General features: G+C 41.9%; 1 protein-coding gene across 1 annotated transcript; it reads left to right on the top strand.

Moving 5' to 3' along the window:
• The first annotated feature begins 495 nt into the window (after positions 1–495).
• On the top strand, positions 496–12,450 carry LOC114558672 (uncharacterized protein C6orf106 homolog). The gene is made up of 5 exons (XM_028582793.1): positions 496–746; positions 6,173–6,327; positions 6,445–6,642; positions 7,604–7,929; positions 10,430–12,450. The coding sequence occupies exons 1-5, from the start codon at positions 583–585 to the stop codon at positions 10,463–10,465; spliced, it is 879 nt and encodes a 292-aa protein (XP_028438594.1). The 5' UTR covers positions 496–582; the 3' UTR covers positions 10,466–12,450.
• Positions 12,451–17,729: the final 5,279 nt, after the last annotated feature.

The following is a 17,729-nucleotide window of genomic DNA, read 5'->3' as shown; positions in this document are numbered from 1 at the left end:
TTCCACGCTTTGCAAGTTGTAGTTATTCCAGTATAAGAGTACTGCCATCTTTAGTGTGCTGTGTGCACTGTGCTTGATGGAAACCTGGAGGCATAGGGGCCCCACAGCAACTTTTTGCCCCCAGCCCCAAAATAGGTTAATCTGACCATGTAAAGTATAAAACAGAACACATAGAACAAGCTAAACCTATCCTACTGCTCATTTACCTGTGTAGAAATATAATATTGCTAAAGAAACAACACATTTTATGGGGACCAATTGCAGATATTTTTTATGGCCATTTTCACAATACCCTTGATATGATTTGATGTTATTATTGATATATAACGTTGAATTGGTTTAGGCTTACAGTAAATTAAACATAATCATTACTTTAATGTATAACTACACATTAGTATGAATATTAGTTCAAGTAGAGCTCAATGTTTTCTTTTCTACAGCAGGCCTGTGGCTCATAGGTTGAGGCACAAAACACAATCATGTGACATGCGCACTCGGCCCTGTTGTTGAGTTTGTTATGACAAGTCGGGGCCTCGGACTAAATTAGGAGCGAAGCCCTGTCTCTGTCCGGGCGAATCTGAGATGGAGAGCATGGAACTGGACCTGGACCTGGACCAGGAGCTCATGCAGAAATTTAGCTGCATGGGTACAACAGACAAAGATATCCTAATATCGGAATTCCAGAGGCTCCTTGGGTTTCAGCTAAACCCCGCCGGATGCGCCTTCTTTCTGGACATGACCAACTGGTGAGCTCGAGGACTCGTCTGGCCTGCTGTGTGGTGAATGTTATATAATAGACACTGCACACTAGCTAGCTTTCTACCCACCGTACAAATATATTTAATTGGTAAATCATAGGAAGTGTTATCCTTCATTGTGCCAGAGTAATAGCGTTTACGTTAGCTAAGTATGTAAACGTGGGTACAATGACAGATAACGACGTTGTAGTAACGTAACTAGCGTTAGCTGAGTCACCGTGTCTCCGACTTTTGATTGCCTGTCAGGAACACAGTGGAGGGTAGCTTAGCGGCTGTTGTGATAAAAATGTTTATAAGATAAATGAACTGTAGTTAACACACGAGTTTGCATGGAAGCGGGTGTGGCATTTGAATAAAAATACATTAAACTATTGTGTTACGTAAATGTTGTTCAGGCTGCTAAAGGGAGTTGTACGTAATAGGTTGGTCACCACTTGCATGCAAAGCTACGTTGCCTACTACCAGGTAACGTTAGCAGTCACTGAACTGAACGGATAATTAAACGTTTATAACACATTATTCACAGTATATTAACTGCCTATTGTGTTAGACAGCCAAGATGATCAAACATTGACGTTATGTGTCATTCCTTGACGACAACCACAGCGGGGATCGATAATGTTTATTACGCAACCTTCCGACGCGTGTGTTGCTCATAGCTCACACAGTAGCTAGCTAGTTGTGCAAGCCTGGCGAACCTTATATTTACCTCACTGTGCCTGCACAAAATGTATTAATATGTATGTTTTACGTAGTGAGAAGACCTCAAACTGCAGTTGCATTACATTTTTGGAGCTTTAAAATGCGACTTCCGGTGACTATTTAGAAAATGAAAAAGGTAATAGGTTAGCTAGGTACAGAAAGATCATATTGAATTCTTCTCTTAAATAAATCTTTCTGGGCTTATGCAGTATTAAGCCGATGAAGATCTATGGAAGATAACAGGGTGTCTATGGGCAGTGCGGGCTGTAGTAGTAACACGTGATGCCGTGTAATAACTCCTCTGCAACGGACTTTCTAAAAATAAAAACTGCTGGTTTATGGATGACCAGCATGTCACGGGAAGCACCTATATGCAATCTGTCTGGGTCTGCAGACATCTCAGTTGTTTGGCAATATGCACTGTCAAAAAACACAAACTGATGTCATACTCTGTATATATAGTAACATATCACAATCTCTTGTAGAATGAATTTCATGTTTTGTCAGGGACCCAGATTTACTCCCAGGCCCTTAGTAGTAGGATTTTTGATTGATTCTTTTTGATTTATATATAACCATCACCTTATCGTGGTGGAGAGGTTTGTGTGTCTCTGTGAACCTGAGGGCTGTGTTGTCTGGAGCTGTGTGCTCCTGGTAGGGTCTCCCAAGGCAAAGTGGTCTCAGGTGAGGGGCCAGACAAAGAATGGTTCAAAAACCGCAATGAATAAACAAGGTAGAGATGGAGTGACCCTGCCAGGAGGAAGCCCGGGGCCCCCGTCTGGAGCCAGGCCCAGATGGTGGGCTCGTTGGCGAGCGCCTGGTGGCCGGGTTTGCCACGGAGCCCGGCCGGGCACAGCCCGAAAAAGCTACGTGGCTCCCATCTCTCCAGCCCATGGGCCCACCACCTGTGGGAGGAACCGCTGGGGTCGGGTGCGTTGTCACACGGGTGGCAGTGAAGGTCAGGGGCCTCGACGGACCAGACCCAGGCAGCAGACGCTGGCTCTGGGGACGTGGAACGTCACCTCTCTGTGGGGGAAGGAGCCGGAACTGGTGCGGGAGGTGGAGCGCTACCGGTTAGATCTGGTGGGGCTTACCTCTACGCATAGTCTCGGTTCTGGAACCATACTCCTGGATAGGGGTTGGACTCTTTTCTTCTCCGGAGTTGCCCAGGGTGTGAGGCCCCGGGCGGGTGTGGGGATACTCACAAGCCCCCGGCTGGGCGTCGCTACGTTGGAGTTTACCCCGGTGGACGAGAGGGTCGCCTCCCTACGCCTGTGGGTTGTGGGGGGGAAAACTCTGACTGTTGTTTGTGCATATGCACCAAACAGGAGTTCGGAGTATTCGGCCTTCTTGGAGACCTTGACTGGAGTCCTGCATGGGGCTCCAGTGGGGGACTCCATTGTTCTGCTGGGGGACTTCAACGCGCACATGGGCAATGATGGAGACCCATGGAGAGGCGTGATTGGGAGGAACGGCCTCCCTGATCTAAACCAGAGTGGTTGTTTGTTGTTAGTCATGGATTGTCTATAACAAACACCATGTTCGAACATAGGGATGCTCATAAGTGTACTTGGTACCAGAGCACCCTAGGCCAAAGGTCAATGATCAATTTTATAATCGTTTCATCTGATCTGAGGTTGTGTGTTTTGGACACTCGGGTGAAGAGAGGGGCAGAACTGTCAACTGATCACCATCTGGTGGTGAGTTGGGTCAGGGGGTGGGGGAAGACTCTGGACAGATCTGGTAAGCCCAAACGGGTAGTGCGGGTAAATTGGGAACATCTGGAGGAGGCCCCTGTCCAACAGACTTTCAACTCACACCTCCGGCGAAGCTTTTCGTGCATCCCTGTGGAGGCTGGGGGCATTGAACCCGAGTGGACAATGTTCAAAGTTTCCATTGCTGAAGCTGCGGTGAGGAGCTGTGGTCTTAGGGTCTTAGGTGCCTCAAGGGGCGGTAACCCACGAACACCGTGGTGGACAACGGTGGTCAGGGAAGCCGTCCGACTGAAGAAGGAGTCTTTCCGGGATATGTTATCCCAGAGGACTCCGGAGGCGGTTGCAGGGTACCGAAGGGCCCGAAGGGCTGCAGCCTCTGCCGTGAAAGAGGCAAAGCAGCGGGTATGGGAGAAGTTTGGAGAAGACATGGAGAAGGACTTTCGGTCGGCACCAAGGTGCTTCTGGAAAACTGTTCTGTTCGCCACCTCAGGAGGGGGAAGCAGGGAACCATCCAAGCTGTGTACAGTAAGGATGGGACACTGTTGACCTCAACTGAGGAGGTAATAGGGCGGTGGAAGGAGCACTTTGAGGAACTCCTGAATCCGACTAATACGCCCTCTATGTTAGAGGCAGAGCTGGAGGATGATGGGGGATCATTGTCAATTTCCCAGGCGGAGGTCACTGATGTAGTCAAACAACTCCACAGTGGCAAAGCCCCAGGGATTGATGAGATCCGTCCAGAAATGCTCAAGGCTCTGGGTGTGGAGGGGCTGTCCTGGTTGACACGCCTCTTCAACATTGCGTGGAAGTCTGGGACAGTGCCAAAGGAGTGGCAGACCGGGGTGGTGGTTCCCCTTTTTAAAAAGGGGGACCAGAGGGTGTGTGCCAATTACAGGGGTATCACACTTCTCAGCCTCCCTGGTAAAGTCTACTCCAAGGTCCTGGAAAGGAGGGTTCGGCCGTTAGTCGAACCTCGGGTTGAGGAGGAACAATGCGGATTCCGTCCTGGTCGTGGAACAACGGACCCGATCTTTACTCTCGCAAGGATCCTGGAGGTAGCCTGGGAGTATGCCCAACCGGTCTACATGTGTTTTGTGGATCTGGAAAAGGCGTATGACCGGGTCCCCCGGGAGATACTGTGGGAGGTGCTGCGGGAGTATGGGGTGAGGGGGTCTCTACTCAGGGCCATCCAATCTCTGTACAACCAAAGCGAGAGCTGTGTCTGGGTTCTCGGCAGTAAGTCGGACTCGTTTCAGGTGAGGGTTGGCCTCCGCCAGGGCTGCACTTTGTCACCAATCCTGTTTGTAACATTTATGGACAGGATATCAAGGCGTAGTCGGGGTGGAGAGGGGTTGCAGTTCGGTGGGCTGGGGATCTCATCGCTGCTCTTTGCAGATGATGTGGTCCTGATGGCATCATCGGCCTGTGACCTTCAGCACTCACTAGATCGGTTTGCAGCCGAGTGTGAAGCAGTTGGGATGAGGATCAGCACCTTTAAATCTGAGGCCATGGTTCTCAGCAGGAAACCGATGGAGTGCCTACTCCAGGTAGGGAATGAGTCCTTACCCCAAGTGAAGGAGTTCAAGTACCTTGGGGTTTTGTTTGCGAGTGAGGGGACAATGGAGCGGGAGATTGGTCGGAGAATCGGGCGCAGCGGGTGCGGTATTACATTCAATTTATCGCACCGTTGTGGACGAAAAAGAGCTGAGCCAGAAGGCAAAGCTCTCGATCTACCGGTCAGTTTTCGTTCCTACCCTCACCTATGGTCATGAAGGCTGGGTCATGACCGAAAGAACGAGATCCAGGGTACAAGCGGCGAAATGGGTTTCCTCAGGAGGGTGGCTGGTGTCTCCCTTAGAGATAGGGTGAGAAGCTCAGTCATCCGTGAGGAGCTCGGAGTAGAGCTGCTGCTCCTTTGTCGAAAGGAGCCAGTTGAGGTGGTTTGGGCATCTGGTAAGGATGCCCCTGGGCGCCTCCCTAGGGAGGTGTTCCAGGCACGTCCAGCTGGGAGGAGGCCTCGGGAAGACCCAGGACTAGGTGGAGGGATTATATCTCCAACCTGGCCTGGGAACGCCGGATCCCCAGTCGGAGCTGGTTAATGTTGCTCGGGAAAGGGAAGTTTGGGGTCCCCTGCTGGAGCTGCTCCCCACGCGACCCGATAGCGGATAAGCGGACGAAGATGGATGGATGGATGGATATATATATATATATATATATATATATATATATATATATATATTTTTTTTTTTTTTTATTGGTATATTGTTTGTCATATGTCAGAATAAGAATCAGGTTTATTGCCAAGTAGGTTTTCGCATACAAGCAATTCACCCTTGTGTTTTGGTGCATAACAATAAACAAAGTAAGAGTAAATGTGATTGTAGTTTGAATATATTTGGGTTTTAGTTGGTTGGACAAAACAAGCAGTTTGAAGAAGTCACCCTTGGCTTGGAGAAATTGTGACAGGCATTTTTCACTGTTTGACATGATTACTTATTTTTTAGATTCTTTTTTGGGGCATTTTTTCCCTTTATTAGATAGTGACATTGGATAGACATGAAAGGTGGGTGAGAGATGGGGGATGACATGTAGCAAAGGGCCGCTGGTTGGACTCGACCCCGGGCCGCTGCAAAGGACTCAGCCTACATGGGGCGTACGCTCTTACTGGGTGAGCTAGAGGTAGCCCTGACATGATTACTCAATTTAAAAAATAATCAGCGGATCAATGAATAATGAAATTATCCTTAGTTGCAACCCGAGATATGATGTTATTTAATGCTTACAAATAACTCTTCTTCTATCTTGACGAAAATGTTGAAATAAACCTCAGGATATTAGTGGAAGGGATGCCAGCTAGCAAATGGGACAGGACTTCAGCCCCATATAAATGTCATATCTTTGCAAACTGCTGTTGCATCATGGGGTTTCCCCTACACAAATCACGTTATGCTCCAATATATATATTTGTACTGATCACCTGGCCTTCTTTTGTCGCAGGAATTTACAAGCAGCCATCGGAGCCTACTATGACTTTGAGAGTCCCAACATCAGTGCTCCGTGCATGTCCTTTGTGAGCGATGTGACGATTGGTGAGGGAGAATCAGTTCCACCAGACACTCCTTTCACAAAGACCTGGAGAGTACAGAACACAGGTAAGTCTGCTGGAATAATAATAATAAGATGGATCACAGAGCTGACACCAGACGTAAATGAAAAATAACACTAACATGTCATGCCGAGTTCAGCATCATTTTCTGTGTGTCTTCCAGGTGCAGAGTCATGGCCTCCTGGGGTTTGTCTGAAGTATGTCGGAGGAGATCAGTTTGGGCATGTAAACATGGTGATGGTGCGGTCTCTAGACCCTCAGGAAATGGCTGATGTTAGTGTGCAGATGCATAGCCCTGCGTCTCCTGGCATGTACCAGGGCCAGTGGAGAATGTGCACAGCCACCGGACTTTACTATGGAGGTGAGGAAAGAAAGACAAACGAGGTCACCTTGGGCTTTTTAAGACTTTTTATATAGAATAATCAGCAGTTTTATAATATTAATCATGATTGAGCTGAACTGAGCTGCCGACACGCAAATATACAGCCGAGTACTGTAGTACTTGTGTCGTTACTGAAGATAAAGTGCTAGATAATTTTGTATGCTTTTCCTTCAGTGAAAACTAGTAAAAGATTAAATGGCCATTCTATCAGCACACACACAAATTAAATTAAGTCATTAATTAAATTGATTTATGTCCTCCTGCAAGTTCAACATGTAAGATGATGGATCCAACAGGAAGTCCCTCAAGACTTGCCTAGTTACAAATTAAGCAGCAGAGATACTCAATTAAAAATTATACGTGGCCTTAATGTTTCATTTAGGTGTTCATAACGATAATTCCTCACTTAACACTATCAGTCTCCTTATGGCTTTAAAAGAGAAAAGAATTGCAGACCTGGAGCACTTTGAATCTTTGAGGATACTGTGGGTCCAGCTTAATTTTATTTAATGTTATATAATATAACATAATTTATGTTTCAGGGGCTATTTGGAATTTTCAGACTGGTTAATATAATCTTTTTGTAAGTAGTCAGGGTTTCCCCCAAAAAAGTTGTTTCAAGGGTCTTTTTTTTTTTAAAGAGGGCCCGGCTGAGGCCAGTCATAGACTGATCCGTTACAAAATTGAGGATTTAAAAATGATAAGAAAGATTCCATAGGGCCCTACATTAAGTCAGTGCTAAAAGCTGACTGGAGATTTGAAAATATGACTACTTCTACGTTTCCAACCGACCCGCCCCACTGTAACTGTAGTTTAAAAAATGTCTGAAAAATACATTACAAAATAATTCCCAGTGGCTTAGGCCAGGCTTGCAATACAATGGGGGAAACCCTGGTAGTGGCTTTGTATATTATAACATCTTGTTTGTTTCTTTTGACAGATGTCATTTGGGTGATCCTGAGTGTGGAGGTTGGAGGCCTCCTTGGCGTCACACAGCAGCTTTCCTCTTTTCAAGCGGAGTTCAACACTCAGCCTCACCGCAGCCTGGAAGGAGATTACAACCCCTTCGCCTCGCCAGAGAAGAGCAAGTGCCCCAACAGCAACAACAACAGCCTCCACGATGCCAGCGGTCACAGGGTCGCAGAGGAACATTGGCAGGGAAGCCCTAACCAGCTGCAGCAAGAGCAGAATGGACTTTCACACAACTCTGTGGATATTGTAGCAAACAGTCTACAAAGCAATCTATCAGTAGTCGCTTATAACCAGGTAAGACACATCAAAGGGCAGGGAGATTCTCCATATTAGTGAATCATGGTTGGGGTACGTTTCTTCAAATTTCCATCATCAGTGACATAATGATCAAATGACAGAACAACTTCAAAACCTGTAAGCTTTCCATAATATCGATTAATCGATGAATTGGATAAAAAAACAACATTAATTTACATCAACTCAATACAATAAAACAACAAGTATGTATATACTTGTTGTTTTAGTTAATAGTTGTGTAAAGGTAAGTAACCCAAATAGCAGATACAGACAAGACACACAGACAGACAGACAGACAGACAGACACAAACACACACACACGCACACACTTATTCATTAAATTATTACCATCATTGTAGTAAGTGCAAGTTAAGTTCATTTATACACCACACACTAATATATTTATGACAACAATAGCTGATATGGGACAAAGCACATAATATATACATGACAACAGATTGAAAAATGAATTGGCCAAAAAAGGCGAGTGAATAAAACCGTGTCTTTAGTCTTGCAAAGTATACCACCCCTGCTTTACTACAGTTATTACTGAGCTAACGCTAGCTTGTCATGCTAGTCAGCTGGATAACGAGAATACAGCAGCACCAGAAGAGCTACTGGAGGGACGGTACGTTCCTCACTTCAGAACGGAACAGAAGTAGGATAGTGTAGTGACTTTACCCTGCTGTTGAACTCCGTTCCTCCTCATCAAGGACTCCAACATGTTTACGTTTTAGGTGCTGACTCATCACCGTGGTGCGCCCGTGCCATGCCGTGTCGCTTTTGCTTATCTTGCAATTAACACGTTTTTGATTTATTTAGTGTGAAATGCTCCCACACCTTGGATGACTTATATTAGGTCGTACTGATTTCTCTGCCTCCGCCGAGTGTTTCAGAACAATGTTACGTCTCCGGTCTCTCTCTGTATTTCCTCTACCCCCGCTCTGCTCTTTTTTCTTTTCTTTCGCTCCGCGCTGCTCTGCTCCGCGCTGCTCTGCTCCGCGCTCAACTAAATTTTTTTTTTTTATCTCTGAGACTAGGTGGCGTAATAGTTGCGCGACACAACGAATTGATAATTAAATTCGTTGCCAACTTTTTTAGTAATTGAATTTTATCGATTTTATCGATTCGTTGTTGCAGCCCTAATTTCAATATACCTGTAGACAGAAAGCATTGCTCAGGGCTGCAGTATTAGATAAACTGGGTTGCTACCATTTAAAATAAAGCTCCAGAGCACTTCATTACTCCCATTTAATATTTTAAACTTAGCTTTTAACAAGACTAGTCTACAGCCACACTAGAGGTTTTGAGGCTGTACTTGGTAAACAGTGGTGATTTGAGCTAGATGCTAAAATCTGATGTTTAACCATGTCAGTTTAACCTTTTAAGCTTACAAACATTTGCCAGTCAGCACTAAACCCAAAGCACAGCTCAGGTTGTCATTTTGCAGACATTTGGTCACAAACCAAACCTGCTAACATTGCATAAAAAAACATCTAAGTGTATGTACAAGTCAATTGGATTGAGACCACAAATGTAGACACTGAGGCAGAACAGGTCAAAGAAAAATAACTTTACTAAACCAGTGTTTAAATGTATAAAGCTTACAGTCAGGCATGAGAAGGAAAACAAATCCAAAGGGATGTGGCAGGCAGCAGGTCAAAACACAGGTAGCAGATATCAGGCAGAGGACCAGGAGAACGGGTACAGATTGCTGGAACACAGACGTGTACAACACGACAAATTGGCAAAGTTAAAGGACAAGTGAGCTGGTTACATATACTGACGGACTAATGAGATAATAAAAAGGCAGGTGTGTCAGCAGGTAAGGATCGTTTTGGAATTTCGACGACATCTGGTGGACAGGTGGAGAATGGCAGGTCTGGAAAGTTCCTTAAAAATGCACAGGCGTGGGGAAAGTGACAAATGATGGAGATAGTGGAGTTGTACACTTAAAGGTGCCCTGCCACACAAAACCGATTTACTTGTATTTTTTTTAAATATGTTAGGTCCATATGTGTTTGTGTTATGTCATGAATGTGAAAATTAACCACTACTTCCTCTGTCAGCTCTAGCCACTGAAAAGAAATAAGCGGAGAAATCTGGGCAATTACAAAAGCTGGTCAGTCTGACATCATATTGCCTGAGCTCATTACTATTCATGAGCTCGCCCAGTTGCGCTGCCAGACTCTCATTGGCTAGCTGTTCAGAGTCAAGCAGCTTAGCTTGTTTAATATTAATGAGAACTGGCACAAATTGAGCTGAGTCTTCCTGCAGGTTTTCTATACCACGCTAGAATGGCTTGAAACAGGTAACCAATGCATTTTTTCCACAAAAAATGTTACAGAGTTCATGGTAGAACTTCAGACAGTACCACAAAGTAATAAAATACGTGTAGCTGGGCATCTTTAAGCCTTTTTTTTTTGCCAAATTTCCTACATATCTTGCAGCCCTACTGTCTGTTTTTTTTTTTTTAATCATTTCTCTACCCTTACAGGGTATACAGGAGCCCTATCCTTTTGGGCAATCTTAAATCATGGGACTTATCACAGTGAAGCAGCACCAAACCTCTGGAGTCTGTCACACCAATAAGTAGCTGGTCGAGAGTGTGGAGATTCAAAAACACTTTATGCAAAGTCCAGCTACACTTTGAGAAACCAGAGGCCAACGCTCCCGACGTGCAGCTCAACCAACACCCCACGACCCACTGTATGCACGTGTGAATGCTAAGTTAAAAACGAGTGCTATGAGTCTTTTGAGTGATTTGAGTCTCTCTTTTTTTTCAGATCTTTTTTAGTTGTCAGAGTGCAAATGAAGCAATGATGACAGGAGTGGGTATTTGTGAATTGTGTGTATATGTGTGTGTGTGTGTGTGCGCATTGTGCAACCTGAAAGAGAGACTTTGGAGGAAAAGCCATTTATTTTGCCAACTGATTCTCCAGTTTCTGCTAAATATGGGCATATCTGAAACAAACTATTGGATATCATTGTTTACTTTTTATCTTAATTTTTTAATATACACTTTTTTTTAAGAGAAGGGGAACAGCCACATCCTTCAGAAATATATCTGAAGCTGATTCAACATGGCCTGTGCTGTATGGGCAATCGTTTACCTACTATTTTAAATGGGATGCAATTTTGTCCACTCGAGGGAGTCAGCCATTACATTAGAAACAAGATAAGAGAAGATAAAATCAACACTGAGAAATAGAACTCTTATTTACAGTATAGCTCCTATGATTTAAGTCTTCATCATTGTACAGAAACATTTTTCTCTTAAGCTAGAATCTGGAGCCAACTATTTTATTATACCTTCTGTAGTCAAACATGATAAAGGGTTTTTTCTTCCCCCACACATTGCTGGTACTTTTGCATATAAACATCTATGAAATATTAGAAGAATATTAGCAGAATATTCATTATTAGTAATAATGCAGTATTAGAGATTTCCTGTTATTATCTGAAGCTAAGATTTAGTTTAGTTTTACATGCTTGAATTAAAATTAAACAACACAACAACATGATGAATGCACACTATGACATAAGACATTGAATTCAAGCCATATGAACAGCAGTAAAAACATTATGATACATTATAAAAAAAAACATAATTGTTCTTTGTCACCCTGCTCTGAATTGTAATTTTAAAGCTGTCTTGAAGCTGTCTGTTTTATCATATTAAGTTGAATGTATTTGATGAATGTAGAAAAAGATAATGTTTTTGGAAATATATTAATTTACCCAAAGATTCGACGTTGTATATTTGCATCTAACTGGCAGTTTTATGAGTGTAGTTATTGTTCTGAATATCCCTGTCTATTGTTAAAAATGATGCGTGTGTTCTCACTAACCATCGATGAGCTTCTTAAACACATTTGAACATTTGTTTGATCATTTCAGATGCAAACTTACCTGCACCAGTGACATTACCATGAAGTGACAGACTGATGTTGTCTCGCAGAATTGTTAATGCACATTTACTTGCACTAACCAGCTGATCTATGCACTGAGTAATGCAACCTCCATCACAAGGCCCGTGTGTACCTTTCTCCTCCACAAGTACAGTTAAGTCCTGAAGGGTTTGTCAAGTCAATGTGATTTTATCTTATCATCCACAGACAGTGTGTAGGACCCCCTTGTCAGGTGAACACCCTTCATTATTGAGGCACTAACTGTGAGCCCCGGGGTTACTGAGCTTTGACAGCATGACAATACCAGCCAATACTTCAACATGTCATGCGGATCTCTGTGCATTAGCTGTGCAAAAATGTTAATGATAAATGTTTCTCCCTGCTGTCAAATGTATCCGCTGTCAACGCCAATTCATCAGGTGTATTTTGTTATTAGTGTAATATCTCTCTGAGGTTTCCACTGGCCAGATTGCAGAATGAATCAGTTGGCATTAAGACTCTTACAACAGCACATTTATGAGAGTGAGGAAGTGCAAACAGATGAACGCTTTTTTTTCCTGTGTGTTTGAAGAATGTTTGTATGATTAAATTATCACTGAAGACTGACGTTTTGGGCTTTGTGTCATGTTGTTTCTGCAGAAGCAATTTCAATTTCCAGGCGTAAAAAAACCCTCAATACAGTAGATCTGAAGTCATGATTTTACAGTTTTGAACACCATATTTTCACCATGTGTTTTCTTCTTTTTAACATCTACTAGTTTCAAAAAACACATGCCATCCCATGTAGTCCACTGTTTGTTTGTTTTTTGCCCACTGGCATGCAGCAGTTTTCCCCAGTGTGCTGTCAGTCTTTATGCATTTGCACTGTATTAGGGAAATCGTGCATTTAACAGGGGCTTTGGTCAGTCTTAAGGATTTACAGGGGCCTTTTAAGGATAGTAATTCTAATAAAAATAATTAAAATGTTCATATTAAAAGCATGAACCAAGACACTACTGCATTATTAAATGCATTATTGACATAACGTGCTCTTGCTCAATATTGTTCTTCAAAAGACAGAGCCAGGTTTCTGCATTCAGTAGCTTCCCTCCAAACAGTGAAGCACCGCAGGCCGACACTGTGTGCTGCTACGTTTGAATTTGCAACATGGCCAAATCAAGACCAGTGCATTGGTTTCTGGTGTCAGTGAGCAGTCAAAATACTTTCAAGATGATGAGAGTGACAAGAACAGTAACTGTAGTTCAAAAGTAAAACCTGAACGAGACCGATCGTGGCCAGTAGATGTTCCTAATGATTAAATGGTAGCCTGGAGGTTTACTGGTCAAAAGCAGTTGATCCAAGGTGCCTCACCATCTCTTAGGTTCTATTGCGTCTGTCAACAGTGAAATGCAGCCATGAATGACCAAAACCTTTCATATCGCCTCTCATATCAGTTTGGCAGCTATCTAACGAGGTGTAAAACACAGCTCCAAATATAAGTCTACAAATAATAGACTTGGGATAGAGAGAGAGAGAGAGAGAGAGAGAGAGAGAGAGAGAGAGAGAGAGAGAGAGAGATTTAGTGTTCAAGATGCAGAACCAAACTGCCTGAGCGAGCAGCACTTGCTTGACATTTGCACAGGTTGAATGTTAAAATAGCAAGGCACACGACATATATTAAGGTAGCACAGTAAACGTAAGATTAGCTGCTGAATGACTGTAAAGATCCAACCGACTAAAAAAAGCTTATGTAAGTTTTCAAACAAAAGCAATTTATGGATGAACTCTTTTTTTTCTTTTTTTTACTTTAACAACCCAAGCTAGAGTGCAGGTTGGGAGCAGGTTGCTAAAGCTGTAATTTCTACTTCAACGAAGGCCTTTGAAGGCGATTGATGTGAGTGCATACACATGCAGCACTTCTTTGGAGTATTTCAACACGACTGCACAAACATTACCGTTTAGTTTAATCAAACATTTACCCAGTCTCACTTTCTCTTTTGTTCTCTTGTACGCCCTCTGTTTACCACTTACTCAAGTTTTCTGATACTAGTTTTCAAACTTTCAAGACAACTCTGACCATTTCCCCCCCCTTGGATGATTTATTGATATTTCATGGACGATGTGCTCTAGAGCCCCTGTGTCTTTACATCGCCAGCCTTTCTGGTGTAATATAAAGTCAAGCTGAGATCAAGCCTATTGAAAAAGACCCACTATCCACACAGCAAGATATCTCTTACAGTAAATCCTGAAACATTATAGCAGAAATTAGTCATTATATTTCACTTTTCATCTAATTATCTCTGTCCAATACATGTTGTCCCTAAAGGACCAGTGGTAACTGATTATAAACATGTTTGGGACTATTTTTTCACCATAGTAATTCACTTTCATCTTCCTTAATCTTGACTACAATGGAAAGCTACTATATGCTATATACAAAACAGTGTGCTGATCCTCTAACAGTGGAACAACTTGACAGTCAGTCTTAGTTGAGTGTAACACTGCATAAAGAGTGATTTCACTGCAGTGAGTTTCACAGTTCTACTGTGAAACTCTGGGTCTGAGCTGTAGATTTATCCCAAAGTAATAATGCATTATTCCTCACCTTTCACACAGAATGGTGAACGTTTTCTACTTGGATCGGACTAGATTAGATAAAGTTGGAATCAATAGTTTTTATGTTAAAAAAATTTGAATATTAAACTTGAAATGCTAGTAAAAAAGCGGCCCTCACTCACAGATTCGCCCCAGGCTGTTAAACTCAACAGCATTGTTTACTGAAGGAACTCTCTGTGAATACTGTAATACTGCCCCAAGTCATTATTAAGTAGGCACTTGGAGCAACCCTCCCTCATTGGGACACACCCTTTCTTTCAGAATTGATATGTCACGAAGTCACTGTGTCCCAAATAAGTCAAACTATTGCTGCTTGGACCAGGAGTCAAACAAGGTGTGTCGATAGTTGGAGTGGACAGAAGTGATCCAGCTGTGAGAGATACATACAGCACATCCTTGCCTGAAGGCAAAACAGATGACTTTAGTCCACACTTAGACAGAGGAACAGTGGAAACTCTATACTGAATCCAACACTGACAAGGTAAGACAGCAGCTCACAATAAGACTCAAAAATAACTAATAATACTAATATAATTACTACCACATGATAGTATCTGCTACTAACACTGCTACCACTTGGATTATCAGCAGTGGAGGAAGTATTCACATATTTGCGGAACTGTAAAGTGCCCTTTCCTAAATACTAATTTGGACAGAAAAGGGATCAAAATGTGGAACCCACAAAGCTTAAAACGGATCATGACTGGAATCATTTCTCAGAGTTACTACAGGGAGGGCCACAAAACTATTGTTAATTTTTTAAACATTTTTTCAAAAATGAAAACGTCTTTACATGAATCCAACATATCATTAGCAATTATAAATATGCCTATTAGTGAAAAAAAACAAAAAACATTATTGATAGGCTTACTGGCCTATAGGTAAGGTAGTCACTAAGGTAGTCATCCACAGATACAGTTCATCCTAAGGATTCACATTAACACATGAATGTTTAACATTAAAACATGATTTATAAAATTATGCCAACAATTATTATTTTAATAGCTTAGTATTCTAGTCACCAAAAAAGGTAGGTATATAAAAGGCTTTTGGCTGCCCTACACGTTATTGTAGGCCCAGTTTAATATGCAGCTTAATTTTGTACAATATATGTAGTATGGGGTCCTTGTTCCATCTCTCTTTTAGTTAAGGGGTCCTTGGCTTAAAAAAACATTGAAGACCCCAGGTCTAGAACATTGGCTCATATGTTATGATATGATTACATGTTTGTTATAATTCTATATTATTTTTTAAATCTATTATTATTTAATTTTTAATCTTTTCAAATCTCACAGTAATATGCAAAGTAAGCGGTAACTCTAGTAACTAGTAATTATTGTCACTATGGTAACTCTTAAATTAAATATTAATGAGCATAACATGAAAATACAGGTACAATGCTTAAGACATTTTTAGTTACTTTTTCACCCTTATCTTTACTTCAATCACTTCTTCTATTATTATTATTAATGTTATACCGGTAATGTATTAATGTATTTCTGCTCCCACTATTTCCTCTACAGTTATTATGACTATAGCTGAATATTCTGCCACCAGACCTACTACAATTACTTCCATTACCAGCGCTAGGGCTCCAACGTTTTTATAATGATGTCTAAACCACTGAAAGCATCAACCATTATTTAAAGTGATGTATTACAAATTGGGATGCAGACAATAATCATTTTCCCCCCAGTTAATTTGTGCATATTGATAATGAGATAAATGACAGTAATAATGCTGTTGTAAGAGAACAAAAAGGTAAAGCTGATTCAGTGAATCAATGTTTTGAATGAAGATACAAGCTCAGTTGTGTAACTTTATACTTTTTACCAATTTAAATGACTTCGCTCTCTCTCGCTCTCTTTTTAACTGTCATCCTTTAAGTTGTAACAAACACATACAGGCACACAAAGGGCTCATACAGAGGCAGCCACATGTAGACATTTTGCTGAACAGACACAGAACAGCTCATAAAGGTGTGTTGTCAAACACCCTTTGTCCAAAGAACAGTGGAATGCAGCCATGAATGACCAAAACCTTTCATATCGCCTCTCATATCAGTTTGGCAGCTATCTAACGAGGTGTAAAACACAGCTCCAAATATAAGTCTACAAATAACAGACTTGGGAGAGAGAGAGAGAGAGAGAGAGAGAGAGAGAGAGAGAGAGAGATTCCTAATATTGTGTTAATGTTCATATTAGTGTTTAGTTTTCATTGTGTTCTGTCTGAATATTTGGACCAATTGTATTTGGATGCTTTGGCAACATTGTTATAGAAACTTTCATGACAATAAAGCCCCTTTTAATTGAAGTGAGAGAGAGAGAGAGAGAGCAATAATCTAGAAGAGCAAGTTTTTTTTTACCATTACTAAACATTTAAACTGCCAATACCTGCAGGCGAAGAAATAATATAGAGACAAGTGGCCAGATATCTAGGCCATGCTCCTTCTTCTACACAGACACAGATGTTTTTTTTAGTATTCCTCTATTTTTACATTTGTTACATTTGTGGTGATCCTGTATTGGTAATCTTACATTATTGTACACAATGAATTACAACTCTGAAGACCTTTCTGGTTAATCTGGAGATAAAAAAAACATTAGCTATAGACAATATTGAACATCTATTGATGTCATTACTGTGATCTTGGCCTCTTCTTTTGTCCTGCAATCACACTCAAATAACTTTATTTGTTACGTATAACTCTCTTTTATTAACAAAGCTCCACGTGCCATTGTTTTAGACTGAGGACCAGTCACCAGATCAATCACTCTGTCAGTGCAGCACTTCACCGTCAATGTTTACCAAAAGGTAGCCTGTGAATAACATTTAGCTTAATGATCATAATCAGTGTGAACAGACGCTGATACTGTGGATGCATTTTAGTTTTTTGTAATGTCACATGTATTCTGCTGAGAGTAGCAGTGGATGAAAGGGGGCAAAACTGACAAAAGCATTATGTATTCAGTAGATACAAAATGATATCACTTGAAATTGAAACAGGCGTATCATTTTACCAAGTCAAATACTGGCATACAGCACCACTCCCAGCCTGGTGAGCTGTTCTCTTACTCATACCACGATGAATACGACCCAGCTACTTATCCTTTATCCACATATCATATGTGTCCCACCCTTTATGCTCTATTCTATCAAGCTTTTATTTTGCAATTAATGACATGGCACTGGATGTCACATTGGGATAGTAACACCTCATTTCCCATAATCACGTGCATTTTGGAATTTCAGTCAAAATGACACATGTACTTATGGTTGGAGTTTCAAACA

Source organism: Perca flavescens, chromosome 7 (assembly GCF_004354835.1).
Source record: "Perca flavescens isolate YP-PL-M2 chromosome 7, PFLA_1.0, whole genome shotgun sequence".
Taxonomy (NCBI): domain Eukaryota; kingdom Metazoa; phylum Chordata; class Actinopteri; order Perciformes; family Percidae; genus Perca; species Perca flavescens.
Note: the sequence above shows the minus strand (reverse complement) of the source record. Positions and strands in the feature narration are given on the sequence as shown.

Excerpts from the sequence above, each read along its gene's own strand:
- LOC114558672 (XM_028582793.1), top strand. The coding sequence starts at position 583 with ATGGAGAGCATGGAACTGGACCTGGACCTGGACCAGGAGCTCATGCAG. Across the intron at positions 6,643-7,603 it reads CACCGGACTTTACTATGGAG|ATGTCATTTGGGTGATCCTG; the intron begins GTGAGGAAAGAA and ends TTCTTTTGACAG. Across the intron at positions 7,930-10,429 it reads CAGTAGTCGCTTATAACCAG|GGTATACAGGAGCCCTATCC; the intron begins GTAAGACACATC and ends CTACCCTTACAG.